Source organism: Schistocerca serialis, chromosome 4 (assembly GCF_023864345.2).
Source record: "Schistocerca serialis cubense isolate TAMUIC-IGC-003099 chromosome 4, iqSchSeri2.2, whole genome shotgun sequence".
In the NCBI taxonomy this organism is placed as follows: domain Eukaryota; kingdom Metazoa; phylum Arthropoda; class Insecta; order Orthoptera; family Acrididae; genus Schistocerca; species Schistocerca serialis.
In genome coordinates this window covers 438,869,495-438,890,634 of record NC_064641.1, presented here as the reverse complement: position 1 = coordinate 438,890,634, position 21,140 = coordinate 438,869,495, and the positions used below count along the sequence as shown (strand labels likewise).

The window sequence follows — 21,140 nt, the reverse complement described above, 5'->3', positions numbered from 1 at the left end:
TTGGTTTATGGAATGCTGCTCAGGCAGGGCAGCAATTTATTGATTCAGTTCTGTATGGGCTGCCATTTTGGTTTTGCATACATCAATGATATTCATACCTTTTTGGCCATCAAGGAGCAACACCAACAACATGTTATTGAAGTGTTAATGTACTTAGAGCAATAGGGTGTGCTCTTTAACATGGCTAAATTTGTGTTCAGGCAATCTGAAATTACTTTCCTTGGCTATCAGATATCTTCTGTGGGTTGCTACCATTATCAGAAAAGTTGAATACCAAACTGAACTCTGTTAAAGAATTATGCTGGTTCCTGCAAATGTTGAATTTCTATTGCCACCATCTACCATGACCAGCAGAACTACAGGATCAATTAGCTGCAGCTTTTGCTTGCCTGAAGGTTAGAGGCAATGCTCCAGTTAAGTGAATTGATGTGATGTGCTTTGCTTTTTGATCCTGCAAAACAGAGTACGGCAAATGCTGCACTTCTCGCATGCACCAAGTTCAGTCCATCCTTAGCTTTAGTGGTGGACCCAAGTCAGACAGCTATTGGCACGGTGTTGCAACAGTTGTCAGATGGCTCATGGCAAATGCTTGCTTACTATTCACATAAACTGTCACCATCACAGCAGATCTGCCTGTGACCACAAACCTCTGGCCATGTATGAAGGTGTTAAGTACTTTTGGCCTTAGATAGAAGCATGGGAATTCACCGTCTACACAGATGATAAGCCATGGACTTACACCTTTAAGCAGAGCAGCGACAGCAAATCACCTTGTCTGTATAACCACCTAGAGTTTATAGCTCATTTTAGCACTGGCATCAAGCACATTTGACAATGTAGTTGCTGATAGCCTCTCATGTGTCAATAGTGTTTTGTCTTACAGATTTCACAGAACTCGCCCAGGCACAAGAAGGTTACCAGGAGCTCTAGATTATCCTAAAAAATGCTGTATTTGCATTACAGTTGAAGCTCATCAGTGTTCCTGGTGAACATGTCAAGACGTTTTGTGATATCTCTCAGGGAAGATTTCACCCTTTGCTTCCAGCTGCATTATATAGACAAGCCTTTGACAGCCTACACATCTTGTGTCCACCTGGGATCTGTCAAACATTTACCTGCTGTTGAAGCATTTCATGTGGCTCTGTATGCAATAAAGCATTTTGTAAGCTAAGAAACTCACGTATGTAATGTGAATTAATTGTGTGGAAATCTGACTTAAATGTAGTGTTTTGCAAATGTAATGTTAAATGTGGATATAATTATGTAATACACAATTGTACTGTTTTATGAAATTGCTCATAAGTTTCATATGGGGAGTTCTAACTCCTGTCTTGAATCACATATGCAGAAGTCTTAAAGTAATGTTGAAGTTATAATACATAAGATATGGCTTAAATTAAATATCAAGAATCTCATTTCTTTTATTCATTTGTATAGGCCAATGAAGAGAAGAGGGAAATGGATGCCTTACAACACAGCAACAAAAGAATATTGTTCAACCTCTTGCCAGCTCATGTCGCCACGCACTTCCTTGATAACCAGTTCCGCAGCAACATGGTGACTATAAAGATTCAGATTTTATTGTTTAATAATCAGCACTGACTTAATCTCTGTGTGTTTCATTTGCAACTTCATCAAACAGCAGGAAAAACCATGATGGCGTGTCAATATTTCATCTACAGATTATTTTCTATAAACATGCATGTCCGAAGGAATATTGCATCATACTTATTAATAACACAGGCACTGCACTACTGTATCTATCTGCTGGTACCAAGGCAGCCCCCTGAAAAGGAATTGCATAATGTGAATAAGTGCAGGTTGTTGTGATGCATGACTGATGACACATGGAAGTTCAGATGTGGTGATGAGTCCTGCACAGATAGCCAAAGCAGTTTAGGCAAGCACTCTCATAAAATGGGAAATCCTGGTTTGATTCCTGGTCTGGAAAAAATTTTCATTATCATTCCTTTATACAGCTGATGGTAGTCTGTATTCTCTAATGCGAATATATTTAATGTAACTAATAGTATAAGTTGTTCAGGTACCTCTCTTGCATGGCTAATGATCTAGACAAACATATGTTAGAAAGAGTACTCGAGTTTTCTTCTCACAAGTAAACATAACCAATGTGTTGCTTGAGGCTTTCCCGACGGACATGTTGTATATGTGGTTCTCGGGCAAGACATCTGATGTCATAGTGAAGACTCCACAATATTTCACCAGCGTAACTGGCCGACATCTTCAGGTGCGACGAACACACTGCTAAGTCATGACTAGAGCCCACTATTTATGCCAGTCTTAGGCAGGAAGTGTGCACGCGTGGAGGCACCAAATTCGATGGCCAATAGTGATGATACCAACCGATGGCTGGAAAGAGAGGAACGCCACCTGCTGGATGAAGAACCAAAGACTTCGGCACACGTGCAGAGGCTGCCACTGCTGCTCTATGCTGCCATCAGCTGCCCCAGTGACTTCTGTCAGAAGCCGCAAGTAAAAATGCGTGTCCATATAGGCGCGCGACTATCCTCCCGTTGTCAACAGAATATTTATGTTGCTGGCGAATCGTCATCCATCGTATGACCGATAGTACTCCTCTCTGCTTGATGTGACTTCAATATGGCCACTACTGGATCCCAAGCTGTACTGAGCTGAAAGCCCGTGTGTCTGTTTACAAGATTCGACGCGCTACATATTTCCACTGCTTCCTTAATAACACTGTCCCAGTATGGACTCATCAACGCGAGAATTTTGGTGTGTTGATAATTCATAGAATGGCCTGTACTGAGACAATGCTCGGCCACTGCAGACTTCTCTGGTTGCTCCATACGAGTGTAGCATCAGTGTTCAGTACATCTCTCTTCTATAGTGCAACAAGTTTGTCCGATGTACGACATGCCACAGCTACAAGGAATCTCGTAAACACCGGGTCTTCTTAGGCCAAGGTTGTCATTAGATGAGCCCAAGAGAGCTCTGAGTTTTGCCGGCGGACGAAAGACACATTTAACTTTATGCCTCTTTATGGAGTTTTCACTATGACATCTGACGTCTCATCGGAGAACCATATATAAAACATGACCAACTTTACATCATATTTTAAGGAGAAGAAAACACACTAGCAAGATGATTGCACTAAGATTTGGATCATAATTCAGATAGCACACAGTCAAGACTTTCTGAAAAGACAGCTTTTGAACTTTTGCATGTGCCACTTGTTTCTCACTTGCTCCACCACACTGCAGACGCCTAATGCCCAAGCATGAAGTTTTGTACAGCAGAGAGACAACCAGAGCTCTCCTATTTCGGGATGTAGAAGGCAAAGAACAGGGGGAAGGTGGTCAACTTTGTGAAATATGGTTTGATACCTTGTTGGAGAACATAAATTACCATGCAAAAACAGTAATAATATGAGTATGTAATGTGTCACTCCCCTCCCCTCCCCCACCGCCGTGCGCGCATGCATGCATGCATGCATGCACGCACGCACGCTGACAGGTTGATAGACACACAAACATACACACAAAATTCTAGCTTTCAAAACCAACGGCTGCTTCATCAGGAAAGAGGGAAGGAGAGGGAAAGACAAAAGGATGTGGGTTTTAAGGGAGAGGGTAAGGAGTCATTCCAATCCCGGGAGCAGAAAGACTTACCTTAGGGGGGAAAAAAGGGGTGGTATACACTCACATACACACACGTATCCATCCGTACATACACAGACACAAGGAGACATTTGTAAAGGCAAAGAGTTTGGGCAGAGATGTCAGTCAAAGTGGAAGTACATAGGCAAAGATGTTGTTGAATGACAGGTGAGGTATGAGCGGCGGCAACTTGAAATTAGCGGAGGTTGAGGCCTGGCCGGTAACGAGAAGAGAGGATACACTGAAGGGCAAGTTCCCATCTCCGGAGTTCTGACAGTTTGGTGTTAGTGCGAAGTATCCAGATAACCCGGACGGTGTAACAATGTGCCAAGATGTGCAGGCCGTGAACCAAGGCATGTTTAGCGACAGGGTGATCCTCATTACCAACAAACACTATCTGCCTGTGTTTATTCATGCGAATGGACAGTTTGTTGCTGGTCATTCACACATAGAAAGCTTCACAGTGTAGGCAGGTCAGTTGGTAGATCATGTGGGTGCTTTCACACGTGGCTGTGCCTTTGATTGTGTACACCTTCCGGGTTACAGATCTGGAGTAGGTGGTGGTGGGAGGGTGCATGGGACAGGTTTTACACCGGGGGCAGTTACAAGGGTAGGAGCCAGAGGGTAGGGAAGGGGGTTTGAGGATTTCATAGGGATGAGCTAAGAGGTTACGAAGGTTAGGTGGACGGTGGAAAGACACTCTTGGTGGAGTGGGGAGGATTTCATGAAGGATGGATCTCATTTCAGGGCAGGATTTGAGGAAGTCGTATCCCTGCTGGAGAGCCACATTCAGAGTCTGATCCAGTCCCGGAAAGTATCCAGTCACAAGTGGGGCACTTTTGGGGTTCTTTGTGGGAGGTTCTGGGTTTGAGGGGATGAGGAAGTGGCTCTGGTTATTTGCTTCTGTACCAGGTCGGGAGGGTAGTTGTGGGATGCGAAAGCTGTTTTCAGGTTGTTGGTGTAATGGTTCGGGGCTTCCGGACTGGAGCAGATTCGTTTGCCACGAAGACCTAGGCTGCAGGGAAGGGATCGTTTGATGTGGAATGGGTGGCAGCTGTCATAATGGAGGTACTGTTGTTTGTTGGTGGGTTTGATGTGGACGGATGTGTGAAGCTGGCCATTGGACAGATGGAGGTCAACGTCAAGGAAAGTGGCATGGGATTTGGAGTAGGACCAGGTGAATCTGATTGAACCAAAGGAGTTGAGGTTGGAGAGGAAATTCTGGAGTTCTTCTTCACTGTGGGTCCAGATCATGAAGATGTCATCAGTAAATCTGTACCAAACTTTGGGTTGGCAGGCTTGGGTAACCAAGAAGGCTTCCTCTAGGCGACCCATAAATAGGTTGGCGTATGAGGGAGCCATCCTGGTACCGATGGCTGTTCCCTTTAGTTGTTGGTATGTCTGGCCTTCAAAAGTGAAGAAGTTGTGGGTCAGGATGAAGCTGGCTAAGGTAATGAGAAATGAGGTTTTAGGTAGGGTGGCAGGTGATTGGCGTGAAGGGAAGTGCTCCATCGCAGCGAGGCCCCGGACGTGCGGAATATTTGTGTACAGGGAAGTGGCATCAATGGTTACAAGGATGGTTTCTGGTGGTAACAGATTGGGTAAGGGTTCCAGGCGTTCGAGAAAGTGGTTGGTGTCTTTGATAAAGGATGGGAGACTGCATGTAATGGGTTGAAGGTGTTGATCTACGTAGGCAGAGATACGTTCTGTGGGGGCTTGGTAACCAGCTACAGTGGGGTGGCCAGGATGATTGGGTTTGTGAATTTTAGTAAGAAGGTAGAAGGTAGGGGTGCGGGGTGTCGGTGGGGTCAGGAGGTTGATGGAGTCAGGTGAAAAGTTTTGTAGGGGGCCTAAGGTTCTGAGGGTTCCTTGAAGCTCCGCCTGGACATCAGGAATGGGATTACCTTGGCAAACTTTGTAAGTAGTGTTGTCTGAAAGCTGATGCAGTCCCTCAGCCACATACTCCCGATGATCAAGTACCACGGTCGTGGAACCCTTGTCCGCCGGAAGAATGATGATGGATCGGTCAGCCTTCAGATCACGGATAGCCTGGGCTTCAGCAGTGGTGATGTTGGGAGTAGGTTTTTTAAGAAGGATTGAGAGGCAAGGCTGGAAGTCAGAAATTCCTGGAAGGTTTGGAGAGGGTGATTTTGAGGAAGAGGAGGTGGGTCCCGCTGTGACGGAGGACAGAACTGTTCCAGGCAGGGTTCAATTTGGATAGTGTCTTGGGGAGTTGGATCATTAGGAGTAGAATTAGGATCATTTTTCTTCATGGCAAAGTGATATTCCCAGCAGAGAGTACGAGTGTATGACAGTAAATCTTTGACAAGGGCTGTTTGGTTGAATCTGGGAGTGGGGCTGAAGGTGAGACCTTTGGATAGAGGTTTCAGATTGAGAGAGAGGTTTGGAGGAAAGGTTAACTACTGAATTAGGGTGTTGTGGTTCCAGATTGTGTTGATTGGAATTTTGAGGTTTTGGAGGGAGTGGAGCTGGAAGTGGGAGATTGAGTAGATGGGAGAGACTGGGTTTGTGTGCAATGAGAGGAGGTTGAGGTTTGTTGGAAAGGTTGTGAAGGGTGAGCGAATTGCCTTTCCGGAGGTGGGAAACCAGGAGATTGGATAGTTTTTTGAGGTGGAGGGTGGCATGCTGTTCTAATTTGCGGTTGGCCTGTAGGAGGATGCTCTGAACAGCCAGTGTGGATGTGGGAGAGGAAAGATTGAGGACTTTTATTAAGGATAGGAGTTGACGGGTGTGTTCATTGGCTGAGTTGATGTGTAGGTGAAGGATTATGTGGGTGAGGGCAATGGATTGTTCAGTTTGGAACTGGTATAGGGACTGATGGAAAGTAAATTTACAGCCAGAGATGGGAACTTTAAGTGTGAGGCCTTTGGGGGTAATGCCAAATGTCAGACAGGCCTGGGAAAATAAAATATGGGAGCGTAATCTGGCTAGGGCGAAGGCATGTTTGCGGTGGGAATGTAAATAAAACTTAATGGGGTCGATGTGGGGGTGTTGTGAGGGTGACATGGTATTAGGAGGTGGAAAGTGTAACATGAGGCTGTATATATATGTGTTGGTGGGTTTTATGTGGACGGATGTGTGAAGCTGGCCGTTGGACAGAGGGAGGTCAACATCGAGGAAAGTGGCATGGGATCTTCCTCTCCAACCTCAAATCCTTTGGTTCCATCAGATTCACCTGGTCCTACTCCAAATCCCATACCACTGTCCTCGATGTTGACCTCCATCTGTCCAATGGCCAGCTTCACACATCCGTCCACATCAAACCCACCAACAAACAACAGTACCTCCATTATGACAGCTTCTACCCATTCCATATCAAACGGTCCCTTCCCTACAGCCTTAGTCTTCGTGACAAACGAATCTGCTCCAGTCCGGAATCCCTGAACCATTACACCAACAACCTGAAAACAGCTTTCGCATCTCGCAACTACCCTCCTGACCTGGTACAGAAGCAAATAACCAGAGCCGCTTTCTCATCCCCCTAAACCCAGAACCTCCCACAGAAGAACCCCAAAAGTGCCCCACTTGTGACTGGATACTTTCTGGGACTGGATCAGACTCTGAATGTGACTCTCCAGCAGGGATACGACTTCCTCAAATCCTGCCCTGAAATGAGATCCATCCTTCATGAAATCCTCCCCACTCCACCAAGAGTGTCTTTCCGCCATCCAGCTAACCTTCGTAACCTCTTGGTTCATTCCTGTGAAATCCCCAAACCACCTTCCCTACCCTCTGGCTTGTACACTTGTAACCGCCCCCAGTGTAAAACCTGTCCCATGCACCCTCCCACCACCACCACCACCACCTACTCCAGTCCTGTAACCCGGAAGGTGTACACGATCAAAGGCAGAGCCATGTGTGAAAGCACCCACGTGTTTTACCAACTGACATGCCTACACTGTGAAGCTTTCTAAGTGGGAATGAGCAGCAACAAACTGTCCATTCGCATGAGTGGACCCAGGCAGACAGTGTTTGTTGGTAATGAGGATCACCCCGTGGCTAAACATGCCTTGGTGCACAGCCAGCACATCTTGTCACATTGCTACACCGTCCGAGTTATCTGGATACTTCGCACTGACACCAACCTATTAGAACTCCGGAGATGGGAACTTGCCCTTCAATATATCCTCTCTTCCCGTTACCCACCAGTCCTCAACCTCTGCTAATTTCAAGTTGCCGCCGCTCATACCTCACCTGTCATTCTATAACATCTTTGCCTCTGTACTTCCGCCTCAACTGACATCTCTGCCGAATCTCTTTGCCTTTACATATGTCTGCATGTCTGTGTGTGTGTGTGTGTGTGTGTGTGTGTGTGTGTGTGTGTGTGTGTGTGTGTGTGTGTGTGAGTGCGTGTGCGCGAGTGTATATGTGTCCCTTTTTCCTCCCAAGGGAAGTCTTTCCGCTCCCGGGATTGGAATGACTCCTTACCCTCTCCCTTAAAACCCACATCCTTTCGTCTTTCCCTCTCCTTCCCTCTTTCCTGATGAAGCAACCTTGGGTTGTGAAAGTTTGAAATTTGTGTGTCTGTTTGTGTGTTTTTTATTGTGTGTTTTTTGTGTGTTTTTTACTGTCTCCTATCAACAGACCAACGCTTTCGTTTGGTAAGTTACAGCATCTTTGTTTTTAGATACATTTTTCCCACATGGAATGTTTCCCTCTATTATTTTGATGGCATTCATATATATCAAAAGGAATAAACAAAAGCAACTAAAGAATTATTATGAAATGAAGTTAATGATTTTCATTTTACAATTCAATCATGCCAATCACGTTGAGGAATAACTCCTCTCCTGCGAACATACTTCAGTTTAACAGTACCAGCTTCCAAATCCAAAGAAAATAATGCACAGCAGCAACTTTAATTTTTAAATAGTGCTGTGGTACTTGTGACTTGCAACATAAAAATGCTCAAAGCAGTGGGATCTTTGACACCAGCTAGATGGTGGAAACTGTGCAGTTTGTCAGAGTGGCCTTTCAAGAGTAATGCAGATCGTATCACTTCAAGAAGTCAAAATCTGTTTTTCTTTTCAAATAGTTTGTCACTATTAAAAAAGAAGAGTTGTGGCTTTCCCTGTATATTTTATTTGTGGAGTGGGCATTAATGAGATGTAGATCTTAGCTAAAGTATATACTATAGATGATACAAACAATTTAAGAAGAGGTGGATGATGATGACGATGATGAAGATGTAAATGAAGTGAAATAATTTGGAAGTGACAAGAAGCTGACTGCTCTTAGGTACCTTTCAGAACTCCAGTTCATGGACTACATGCCCTTACAAAATAACAAAAGCATTGAAACTATTTTTGATGAGACAGTCATAGGACCACAGGCATTTGAAAATAATTGTTATCCTATTGTTTATGTCCAGTCACAGATTGGTATAAAATCATACTAAGGGCTTCATAATTGCGAGGACATTCTTATAGATGACCTTTATATGAATGCCTGCTTCTAAATTGCCATGTTTTCTTTTTAGTCTCCCCCCCCCCCCCCCCCCCCCCCCCCCCACACACACACACACACACACACAAAACACCTCCTCCTCCTCCTCCTCCTCCTCTCGTTTCCTCGGAACAATGACAGCATGAAGTATATATTGTTGTAGGTGTAATGACAAAGGAAGAAACTGCTCAATTTCAGGTTGCATGTGGTAGCAAAACAACTGAAAACATTTTGGAATATTAGCTTCATCTCAATGTGGACAGCATGCAAAATTGAGAATGGCTCACAGCAAGGCATTTTATTGAAATTATTTAGATCACAGAAAATAAAAGTAAACTCACACAGCAGTATACATTATGTTGGGAAAAGACAAAAAAATCAAAGGGGAATTTGATTTGTACAGGACTGGGGTAGGTGCAGTTGGGAATAATGTTAGTCCTGAATAGCTGCTGCTGTTACTTTCAAAAATAAGTTCTTGTTACCAGCCATAAATCTCATAAGGAACTGATGTCACTGTCAGAATTCCCAGCACATGTAGTAGAGGCCTGTGTGAGCTTGGTGAATTAACAGTGTGTATCTCATGATTGCCTCGCTTTTGATCTAAAAATGATATCACTTATAGAGATTGTGAATGTTTGTCTTTGCAAGAACTTCCATCTGCTTTCAGTTTCCCAAATTTACTCTTTCAAATATTATATGATTCATTGTAAGAAAGTTCTGTGTCAGTTTGAATAGAAGTGAACAAAAAACATGAAGATCCTGTACTATTTGCTCTTTGTGTGACAGTGTTATCAGAGAAACTATTCTCATCCCATTCACTGAGATGACACATAGGTCAACCATTGACATTATATGAAGGAGGAACAGGTTTCAAATTCCTTTTCTACCATCTAGATTCAGGTTAATCTAGGTTTCCCCAAATCACTTAAGGCAAGTGCTGTGATGCCCCCTTTGAAGGGGGGGGAGGGGAGGATGTCAGTTCAATAATGTCAACTTGTTTTCCGTGTCTAGTTCCTGCCCTAATTGACAATGCGATTTTAAACCCTAATCCACCTTGCTTAGTTGTCATGACCTGCACAAAACCTAATGTAACTGACCCAGTGATTACCTTCTTGGCAAAACATTGTATTATCACTGGCCTTACTGAAATTGGCCAATATACAACTGACAACACATAGTTCCTGAAAAGTGGCAACAGCTATGTCAGCAGGAGCAACTGTCTGGATGACTGACTGATATGGCCTTAGTAACGTTGTCTAACATGACATTGCTATGGTGAATTGTGATAGGCTAAATCATTGGAAAATTACAGCCAATGTGTTTTCTGAGGACAAGCAGCTGTACTGTATGGCTTAATGACAATAACGTACCCTTGGGTACAATATTCTCCAGGTGAAGTAGTCCCTTGTTTGTGAAGTACTGAAAATGCTATCATCAGTAGAAACAAAATTGCCATTTTATGGTTCTGAGGATGGAATGTTAGATCTCTTAACCAAGTAGGTAGACTAGAGAATCCAAAAAGGAAAATGGATAGATTGCTGTTACATATACTGGGACTAGTGATGTGCGATGGCAGGAAGAACAGAACTTTCGGTAAGGTCAATACACGAGTATAAATACAATATCAAATAGGAGTACTGCAGGAATAATCTAATCATGAAGGAAATTCACTACTATAGCCAAAGTAGGCACAAAGCCACATCTGCCACAATAGTACATATTTATATAGCAACTAGCTCTGCAAATGATGAAGAGATTGAAAAAATATATTACAAGATAAAATAAATTATTCAAATAATTAAAGGGAACAAAAATTTAACTTTGACATGGGATTGGAATTCAATGAAACAAAAAGAACAAGAGAGAAAAGGAATAGGAGGGAGAGTTCTAAAAGGAGTAGCCACCAGATAGAATCTTGCACTGACAATGATTTAATCTTTTCCAATATTTGGTTTAAAAATAATGAAAGAAGTTTGTCTATATGGAAGAGACATGGAGACACTCAAAGGTTTCAGGTAGACGACATGATGGCAAGACACAGCTCTGATACCAAATTTTAAACTGCAAAACATTTCTAGTGGCAGATGAGAACAGTGACCATAATTTATTAGTTATGAACTTCAGAGTAAAACTGAAGAGATTGCAAAAAAGGAGAAAGGAGCTGTATAAATTCATACAGCCAGCAGTTGTTTAGAATTTCAAAAGTAGCCCTGTCGGCAACAATTGACTGAAATGAGGAAAAGGAAAACAATAAAGGGCGAGTGGTTAGCTATGAGAGATGAAATGGTGAAGGCAGCAGAGGGTCAGTAGGGGGAAAGACAAGGCCCTGCAGAAATCTGTGGATAATACAAGAGAAACAGAATTTAACTAATTAAAGGAGAAAATATAATAATGCTGCAAATGAAGCAGGTGAATAACACCTATAAAATGATGTAGACAAGAAATGCAAAGTGGCTAAGCAGCAATGGCTATAGGACTAATGTAATGTGCTAGAAGCGTGCATGACTAGGGAAGATATTAGAAAATTAGAGACCATGGGGAAAAGAGAAGCAGCTGTATGAATATCGAGAGCTTAGATACACAGCCAGTACTAAGCAAAGAACGGAAAGCTTAAAAAATGTATAGAGGGCCTATATAAGGGAATCAGATTTGAAAACAGTTATATAGAAAGAGAAGAGGAAGTAGATGAAGGTGAAATCGGAGATATTATAGAGATATGGTACTGTGAGGAGAATTTGACAGAGCATTGAGAGACATAAGTTGAAACAAGGCTCCTGGAGTAGACTATATTGTTTCAGAATTATTGAGAACTGTGGGAGAGTTAGCCCTGACAAAATTATGCCACCTGGTGTCCAGGTTCTATGATACAGGCAAAATACCTGGACACTTCAAAAGAAGGTAAGTGCTAACCATCTGTTTATTAAGTCATCGTTGCTAAATAATAATTCAGATTACTTACAGAAGAATAGAAAAAAACTGTTAGAGGCTGATCTCAGGGAAGATCAGTTTGGGTTCTGGAGAAATGTAGGAACACGCAAGGCAATATTAACCCTAGTTAGAAAGTTGAGAAGGGAGTAATACAGGCATACATCCTATCCCCAATGTTATTTAATCTGTGCAATGAGGTAGCTGTAAAGGAAACCAAAGAGAATTTTCAAAAGGGGATTAAAATTTGAGGAGGGGTAGTCAAATTTTGAGGTTTGTTGATGTCACTGTAACTTTCGGAGATGGTAAAAGAGTTAGAAGAGCATTTAAACAGAATGGATGACGTCTTTCAAAGAAGTTACAAGATCAACACTGACAAAAGTAAAACTGTTGTTATGGAATTTAGTCTAATTAAATCAATTACACTATGAAATGAAACACTGAAAGTAATGAAAGAGTTCTGCTATTCGGGCAGCAAAATAACTGATGATGGATGAAGTAAAGAGAATATAAATCCAGACTGGCAATAGAAAGAAAAGTATTTTTGAAAAATGGACATTTTCTATCACTGAATATAAATTTAACTGTTAGGAAGTCTTTTCTGAAGGTGTAACCTTGGGTGTAACCTTGTAGAGAAATGAAATGTAGATGATCAGCAGTTCAGACAAGAGGAGAATATAAGCCTTTGTAATGTAGTGCTGTAGGCGAATGCTGAAGATTAGATGGATACATCAAGCAACTAATGATTAGGTACTAAATTGAGTAGTGGGAGAAAGAAATTTGTGTACAGTAAAGAGGTTCAAATCAATGTAAGTTGTGTTGTTACACATAGAAGTAGAGGCATGGACGGGTTAGATTTGCATGGAGAGATGCATCAAATCACTCTCACAACAAAAGACTACAGTAGATCATGTTAACTGTCCTACATGGTTGAAATAAGGTATTCCTCAAATTGTGTCAATTACAAAGGATGATCGAACAAGAACCATAATAATTCTATTGTTTTGTACCTTATAATTGAGGCCCTCATAGGGGGGGGGGGGTCTATTTCTGTGCCTAAGTACCAATCTCGAACACCACTGAGCCACTTGTTCTGTTACTTCTCCCATCTGTTCTTTTTGCACATTCCATCTATTGCGATGGAACAAGTGGTGTTTATGTGCAGTCTTCTTCCAACAGTAACCATCATTGTCTGCTATGATGAATGGTGCTCTGGTTAAATGTACCTTAGTTTCAGTTACACAGTGAAATATGGCCTCAAACATCGTTGGTGTGAAAGCTTTAAATGGTACAATATAATTTTTGTAGTCTCCAGGTGTAGAAGATATTTTGTCTCATAAATCTAGTTTGTTGGCTCTTCTGTTACGGATACTTCGTCTTCTGAAGGTTTCCATTTAAAACAGAACTTAATAGGCAAAATTCTCTCTCCATGGTGTCTGTGGAAGGAGGCAGATAGTACTAATAGCAACAATATTTTCATTCATGCATTCGTACAGATTGTAGTTGGTTATCATTGTACATTACAGTGGAACCTTGCATAGCGAGCATAGTTTGTTCCAGAATCTTACTCATAGTATGAAACACTTGTTAAGCGAAACCATTTATACCATATAAATTAATTTTAAATAAGATAATGTGTTCTACACAGAAAAAGTACTAAAAGTTTTATCTTACTCCTGACATTTATTCAAAGAAAATTATACATGCAGTATTATGCGCTTTATTATGCTTGACACAGAACTAACTCATTTTTTCCAGGAAGCTGCCTATAGTCATTTGTTTCTTCTGATGCTTCAAAACTTGGGGAGCATTATTTTTCAAATAAATTTGTAGTGCACATAGCAGTGGCTGCTTTATTGGGGTGATGATTTTCTGTGCACGATGCAACTGATTCCCGTGCTTTTGGCATTTCTCTTATTGTGCCAGAAGGCTGCTGTTTTGCTGTTTCCTCCTCCTCCTCCTCCTCCTCCTCCTCCTCCTCCTCCTCTAAGTTGTGGTCTTCCATAAGCTCATCTATATCATTGTTATCCACTTCTAGTCCCTTGCTCTTGGCCAAAGAGACAATCTCATTGACTACAGTCTCCACAGATACTAACTCAAATGCTTCAGAGTCACATTTGACTATGCACTCTGGTGAAACCTTTTTCCAAGCAGAAGTGAGAGTTCTCTTGGTAACCCCTTCCCACAGCTTTTCGATCATCTTGATGCAGGCAACAATGTAGAAGTGATATTTCCAAAACTCTCTAGAGTGTGAGATTGGTGGCTTCAGTCAACTTGAAGCAAAGCTCGAAAATTGCTTTAGTGTAGTGCTTCTTAAAATTTAGAAATCTGCTAATCCATAGTCTGGAGTAACAGAGTGGTGTTGGGAGGCAGAAATTGCCTTGATAAATTGAAATTCTTCAAGGAAGTGGTTTTGCAGGCCTGGAGAATGGACAGGAGTGTTGTCCATAACAAGCAACACATGGAGTGGCAGATTGATACTGAGCAAATATTTTTTCTCTGAAGGACCAAACTCTTCATTGATCCGATCACAAAAAAGGTCACATGTCACTGAAGCCTTGTTCTTGGATCTCCACATCACATTTAACCTGCTCTTCGGGATTTTACACTTCTTGAAGGCTTTTGGAGTTTCTGAATGATAAACATGCAGCAGCTTCATTTTCAAATCACCACTTGCATTTGCACAGAATAGTAGTGTGAGAAGGTCATTCATTGGCTTGTGACCTGGTAATGTATTCTCTTCTGCTTTTGTAAACGTGCACTTCAACATCTGTTTCCAGAATAGACTCATCTCGTTGCAATTAAAAACCTGTTGCGGCAGAAAATGTAAGAATCTACGAGCATGCTTTGCTGTGCCTCACAATGCTGTGGATTCTGGTTCTTCTCTTAAACTTCTTAAACCACCCACAGCCCCCCTTAAACACTTCACTGGCCACTGATGATGCTGTCATCTTCTTAACAAGTTCAGCAAAAGTCATTCTCGCCTTCTCACAAATGATGTTCTCGTTAAAAGTGTCACCTTGCAATTGCTTTTCATTTACCCATATAAGGATCAACCTTTTGACATCATCCAGAATATGAAACTATTGTTTAGATACTCCCTTTGAAGCATCTATCTCCTTAATTGTGTCCTTGTTCTTGAGGATAATCCAAGTAGTTGATATAGACCAATTCTATGTGCTTGCTAAATCAGCAATGCTCACAAAACGTTTATGTTTCATTTCTAAGTCATTTTCTTTCTCATGTGGTTGTCTTCTTGTGTCTTTATCTTCAGGAAAATTTCTACGAAGGTTATTAAAATTTGCACCAAAAAAATTACACTCTGTGAACACAAGTTTAGAAAAATGTTTGATCCCAAGTTGCACTAAGATGGTAGCAGAAAGAGTGCTAAACCCAGATTGCAGTATCTACTAAAGACGTTGTTCATATGCCTCTGCTGAGAGTGAAAGGTGTTCATATTGTTAAACATTTCCCCCACTGCATGTGAACGACTGGTGATGTCACACTAAATTGTTGTCTCTCATTATGTGAAAACTGCTCGTTAAGTGAGCCATTTTTTTACAGTTTGTTTTGCTAATTATGTGAATTGCATGTTATGAGAGGTACTTGTTACTTAACGTTCCATTGGAGATTGTGATTTGAGAATTATAAATTCAATTTATTTTTATTTTTATGCCTTTCCAAGACCTTGTAATGAAGTGTGCACATGTATTTAGATTGGTACATATTTCCAGGACCATCTTGTTTGTAAAACAGAAGTGGAATATAACGCATCATTAAAATAGGAGAAATTTGACATACTTAATGATCACATGTAGAGAAACTGTATATTCAGAATCTTCTCAGTGAATCAGTCTCTGCAGAGCTTCTTTCAATACCTTAAGTGACATGAATTATTTTAACATACTATCGTTTAGAATAACATTAAATTTCGATTATTCTTTATGTTTAATGATGTCATTTATAGCTGTGCTCCAATTATGCATTAACTGCTTGTTAGTAGCAGTGAAGTTGCTTTGATGCTGAGCTTCCCCATACATACTCGTATATTAGTGTAGAGTGAATACTGGCATTGCCATTGTATCTTGAACGGTTCATCACTTGCTGATGCATAATTTTTAAACTAAAAATTGTCAGATTTCTTTAGTCAGCTTTTTCCAAATACCCTTTTATCAGTAAACTAGTTGTTTATAATTTGCAAATGTATAGTTCATTAGCTTTAGATTACAACAGCCACTATTCTTTTTATTATAGATAGACGGATAGATAGATAAATACATAGATAGATAAATTTTTATACAAATTTGTTTCAGATTAAGAAATTATGCTCTTAAGAGTCTGATATCTAGTTGAAGCTTAGGTTTTTATGAATTGGCTTAGTTTGAGTTAATTTTTCACATGTTTGTACATTATGAGATAACTATATTAAGACTGTATCACAGAACCTTTAGAAAATATTTTTATTTTGGTAGACATTATAATTGTGTTATTCAGTCAAAGAGGGCATCTACTGGATTGTGTGTAACAAGGAAAGAATCCTTGCATGCGAAATGCGCCTTTTTTTGATGGTAAGAGCTCTCACAAAAATATGCAAGACATTTGAAAAGATTTTGTACTAACTAATGTTTGTTAACCATAATGGAAATTCCTCAGTGGAATAGTATGTAAAATAAGAAAAATGCAACCACTCACCTTTGGACTGATATGTACATTGTACAACAGGAAACAGTATTCAAATTAGTTTTCAAGTTCTTGCTGTTTTCCCTAGTTAAAGTACACACCTCCACACGCTCAACCACATAGACATCCAAATGTAGTCTCCCGCAGCCATGGTGAGGTTGTTTTCTGTTATGTGTTTTAATGCTACACACATCAGTGTGCTATATGTAAGTGGTTGCATTTCCCTTACTTTACCTAATGTTTAACAGATTACTCAAACCATTTATGTGGCATTTTTGTATGCACTTTGATTGCTTTATTTTCTTCTAAACTTGGTTATATCATCATATAAAATTTGGTGTGTTAGTTAGATAGGGTAGGGTCATAGACAAAATTCAGTTTGTATGTTACCAGTGACTTACTTAATAAATTTTGCAAGTTCTAATCATGTAGAATTGTGACATATTCATTAAAGCTAACTTGCAAATGAAAATGTAATAATTAATAACAGAGATATTGTGTGATCCTTTTAATTTAGTGGTTGTAGTGGCCCTTCCCTGTTGTTGTGGATGTAGGCAGTAGTTGTTATGGCCCGCTATAACCAAGCTGCAGTGCATAGAAGCTGCTGATGGCTGAGTGTAAGCTTTGTATACTGATGCTACGCACTCTTTTTCCCTTTCCCGTCCTTCTGTGTGGCTGTGGTGCACAGAACACTCTTTCACAGGACCTCTACCACCAAAGTTATTCAAGAGTCGGAGTCGTGTTTGCAACTGTCACCAATTACCATGAATTCTACACTGAACTGGATGGCAACAATCAGGGTGTGGAGTGTCTTCGACTGCTTAATGAGATAATTGCAGACTTTGATGAGGTTTGTTTTGTTTTGTTATTTATCTATTACCTTAAAATAATTATTTGCCATAGCTGATACTGTTGCTTTCATTGTTGTGTTTTTATTTTTGTTGTTGGTATTAGAATGTAATGACTCTATTTACAGCTGTGGTAGAAGTAGCAGTAGTGGCAGCAGCAGCAGCATAACAGGAGCTGTAGTTTCTAAATATACATCTACATACATACACCACAAGCTGCCATGTGGCACATGATGGAGGGTACTCTTTACCACTATTAGTCATTTCCTTTCGTGTTTCACTTGCAAATAGAATGAGGGAGAAATGACTGTATGCCTCCATGTAATGCCTGATTTCTCACACTTATCTTTGTGGTCCTTATCCAAAATCTATGTTGGTGGCAGTATAATCTTCCTGCACTCAGCTCTCAAGTTCTACTTCTCTAAATTTTCTCAGTAACGTTTCTCAAACAGAGCATCACCTTCTGTCCAGGGATTCCAGTTTGAGTTTCCAAAGCATCTCCAAAATACTTGCTTGTTGTTTGAACCTACCAGTAACAAATCTAGTAGCCCGCCTCTCAACTGCTTCAGTGTCTTCCTTCAGTCTCAAGTAGTGCAGATCCCAAAAACTTCAACAGTCCTCAAGCATCTCCTTTGGAGATGAACCACATTTCCCCAGAATTCTCTCAATAAACCGAAGTCAACCACTCGCCTTCTCTAACACAATACTCACATGCTGTTCCATATCAGTCCTCACATGTTTGTTCCATTTCATATTGCTTCATTCACTATTGGCCAGGAATCTGTTTCCTGAAGAAAAGAAATTTTCAAATGAGATGAATTCTTTACGATAGCAACACACCCTTGTTCTAATCACAAATAACCTTTGAGGAAGCTAAATAATGTGGTATACTAGCAGTCTGAACTTACAAAATGTTTCCAACAGTTTCAAAAGGGGTAAAGAAAAAGTAACAACTGAAAACACATTAATACACCATACTCCCTTGAAAAAATAGACTCATACAAACATGATAAATAACGGTATTTGAAGCATTGGTAGAGAAACCTGGCATTGGTAGATACAATTTGAATCAGTGTGTACCAACCTTGGGTCATTACAAATTGTGGCAAATAATATGAAGGTAACTAGTAACCAATAGGCACATTTTAGCACAAAAATCTTTAAATCTCTCTCCACAAAAACTAATGCTTGTATATAATTAGACTTTAAGAAATGCCGTCATTTGCATTATATAATTAGCAAAATGTTTATAAGTGTGTATGAAATTAATCCACTATCTACTAATTGCAATGAGCATTGTTTTTTCAGCATACTCTGTAAATGTCTTTGGAAAAAAAAGTAGACTTTACACCAGCAAATCCTAGTCTCTATTACTAAAAAAAATCATTATCTTTGGAAGAGTGTGAGTTTAAGAAGAATCATCATCTAATAAGCATTTTCATTGTAGGCAAACATCAACTAATTACATGATCAATTAGCAAGTTTAAATATGTCTTGTATAAAAGGTACATAGAAGATGAATTACATGTCAGAGTTAACCATATAAATATTAATTGCTTGCTCAGAAATAAAGAAAGGAAAGGGAGTAGGGCAGAGAGAGATTTGTGGCACACCATTTACATAAGTAAATAGATGTTTGTACATAAGTACTTCAGAATTTGGAATATCCAGGTGTGAACACATTTTACAGTGCACTAATTCATCTTAATCATCCACTGCACTAGTGAGCACTCTGCTTTATAGCAACTGAAGTTTCCTCGCATCATGTAGCTCAAGTGGACTTGTTGACAAACACTGTGACTCCGTGCAGCTTGCTGTGGACAGACCAGCGCATAGCACATCCTGTGCAGTCATGATTGGCAGTGCCATATATTGGAAGGCATTTTAATTCTTCATACGATGTGAGCTGACATTCTCTCTCCCACAAATCACCTCCATGTACAGGATGATGTAACTTTTTGCACTGGTACCTCAAGAGTAATAGAAAGAAAACAGCCAACTGTACCAAATAAAAATAAAATCTGCACTGTCCATGCTGTTGAACATGTAAATAGTAGTCACACGCAAAGTAGTTTGGTACAGCAAAAAGTGGCGATTTTATACACACTATCATTGGTAGGATTCACAACCTGTCTATTTCACACTTACTTATCAAACCACTATACATATCGAGATAACACCAGAAATTTAAAAACTTTCTTGTCCTTTTGTTCAGGATATTTTTTATATCCTCTTCCTGGTAGATTTCAAAATATTTTTCTTCGTTCAAAATTTCCAATTCCACAGGATTCAGGTGAATAAGTCTTGCAATAATGAAATGGTCCCAGACACCACTGATAGAACTTCTTTATTTTACCCTTTACCAATGATGAACTCATCAGTGATCTAACAGTATGTAGTCAACCACTTTATAGATAATTGATTGAACTGGTTTATTTTGTGCTAACTTCCTAGCCTATGGTATATTATTCATTTGTTCCAGTACCACCTTCTGCCTTTCATCTTGTGATAGTTCTTGATGATGATCACAGAAATGAATAGTTTCTTCAAAAATGTATCGGGCTTCTTGCCACAGTACAAAGTGGTGGTTCCATGCTTTAATGAGCCAAATTATTAACGACATGTGCAAATCTTGCTAGTTTGTGTGTTTGATTTCAATTTATTTTGCCACAATATGCTATAAACAATTGTCCTAATTCTCTGACAATGCATACAGCCGGATTTGATACCAGGCAATAGCTTGAAAGATCAAGATGTGCCAGACTTGCTGTTCCAGGGTAAACTAATTCCAAATGTTTGTTGAAAAGTGTGGGACATTGTCAGTGAGGAGACATTTACAAAATATTCTTTCTTTAATTTCTTAATGATAATTTTGCTATTCGCTTTACATATTATAAAGAATGGAATGAATTTAGAGAACAGTTGTACAGTCACCAGAATCTGTGAAGTTTCATTTAAGTCTTGGAATTCGACGAAAAAAGTCCAATTCAGTTTCATCAATTGATTGAGAAACTTGCACATTAACCCTTTATTTCCTATCATGGATATTTTCATGCACAACTTTTTACAACTTCTCTACTCATTGCAAAATTTTGATAAAATTACCTGTTCTTCTAATTTCTGTATGCACTTCTTAGGACAGAAATGTTTGTGACTGATAAAATGTATTTGATTAAACTTTTCACCTGTTGTTAGGGATACGTAGCTTTAAGTATTCTACATTTCAGTTAGATGTTCGATGCAGTATATTGTTATGAACGAGGTGTAATAATATATTCCATGAAGTTTCTGAAATGCAGCCAGATAACTAAGACTTCTTGCCATGATATTTCAGATGACAATCATTCTGCCATCATAGATGGGTGTTTTGCACTGGAGATTTCTAGTACTATGAAGTTAAAATTCAGATGTCAAAATTAATAAAATTGAATGTCACTAGATGTGTCATAGGTTGTAAAATGATGCTTTTTTTTCCCTCTCTTTTTTGCTTCCACCGTGAAGAAATTAATTAAATCACTGGGTCCTATGCCTTGTCCAATTGAGAGCCACCAACGCAATTAATAAGAGCTTGCACTAAATGTAT

The 21,140-nt window shown here is 40.0% G+C and overlaps 1 protein-coding gene across 1 annotated transcript in view; it reads left to right on the top strand.

The window, feature by feature from the left end:
- The window catches only part of LOC126475054 (Ca(2+)/calmodulin-responsive adenylate cyclase), a 375,710-nt gene that overhangs the window by 244,527 nt on the left and 110,043 nt on the right, over positions 1–21,140 (top strand). The window contains exons 17-18 of the mRNA XM_050102605.1: positions 1,438–1,557; positions 17,413–17,559. Of these exons, the coding sequence (XP_049958562.1) occupies positions 1,438–1,557; positions 17,413–17,559 (267 nt within the window). The remainder of the gene's footprint in view (positions 1–1,437; positions 1,558–17,412; positions 17,560–21,140) is intronic.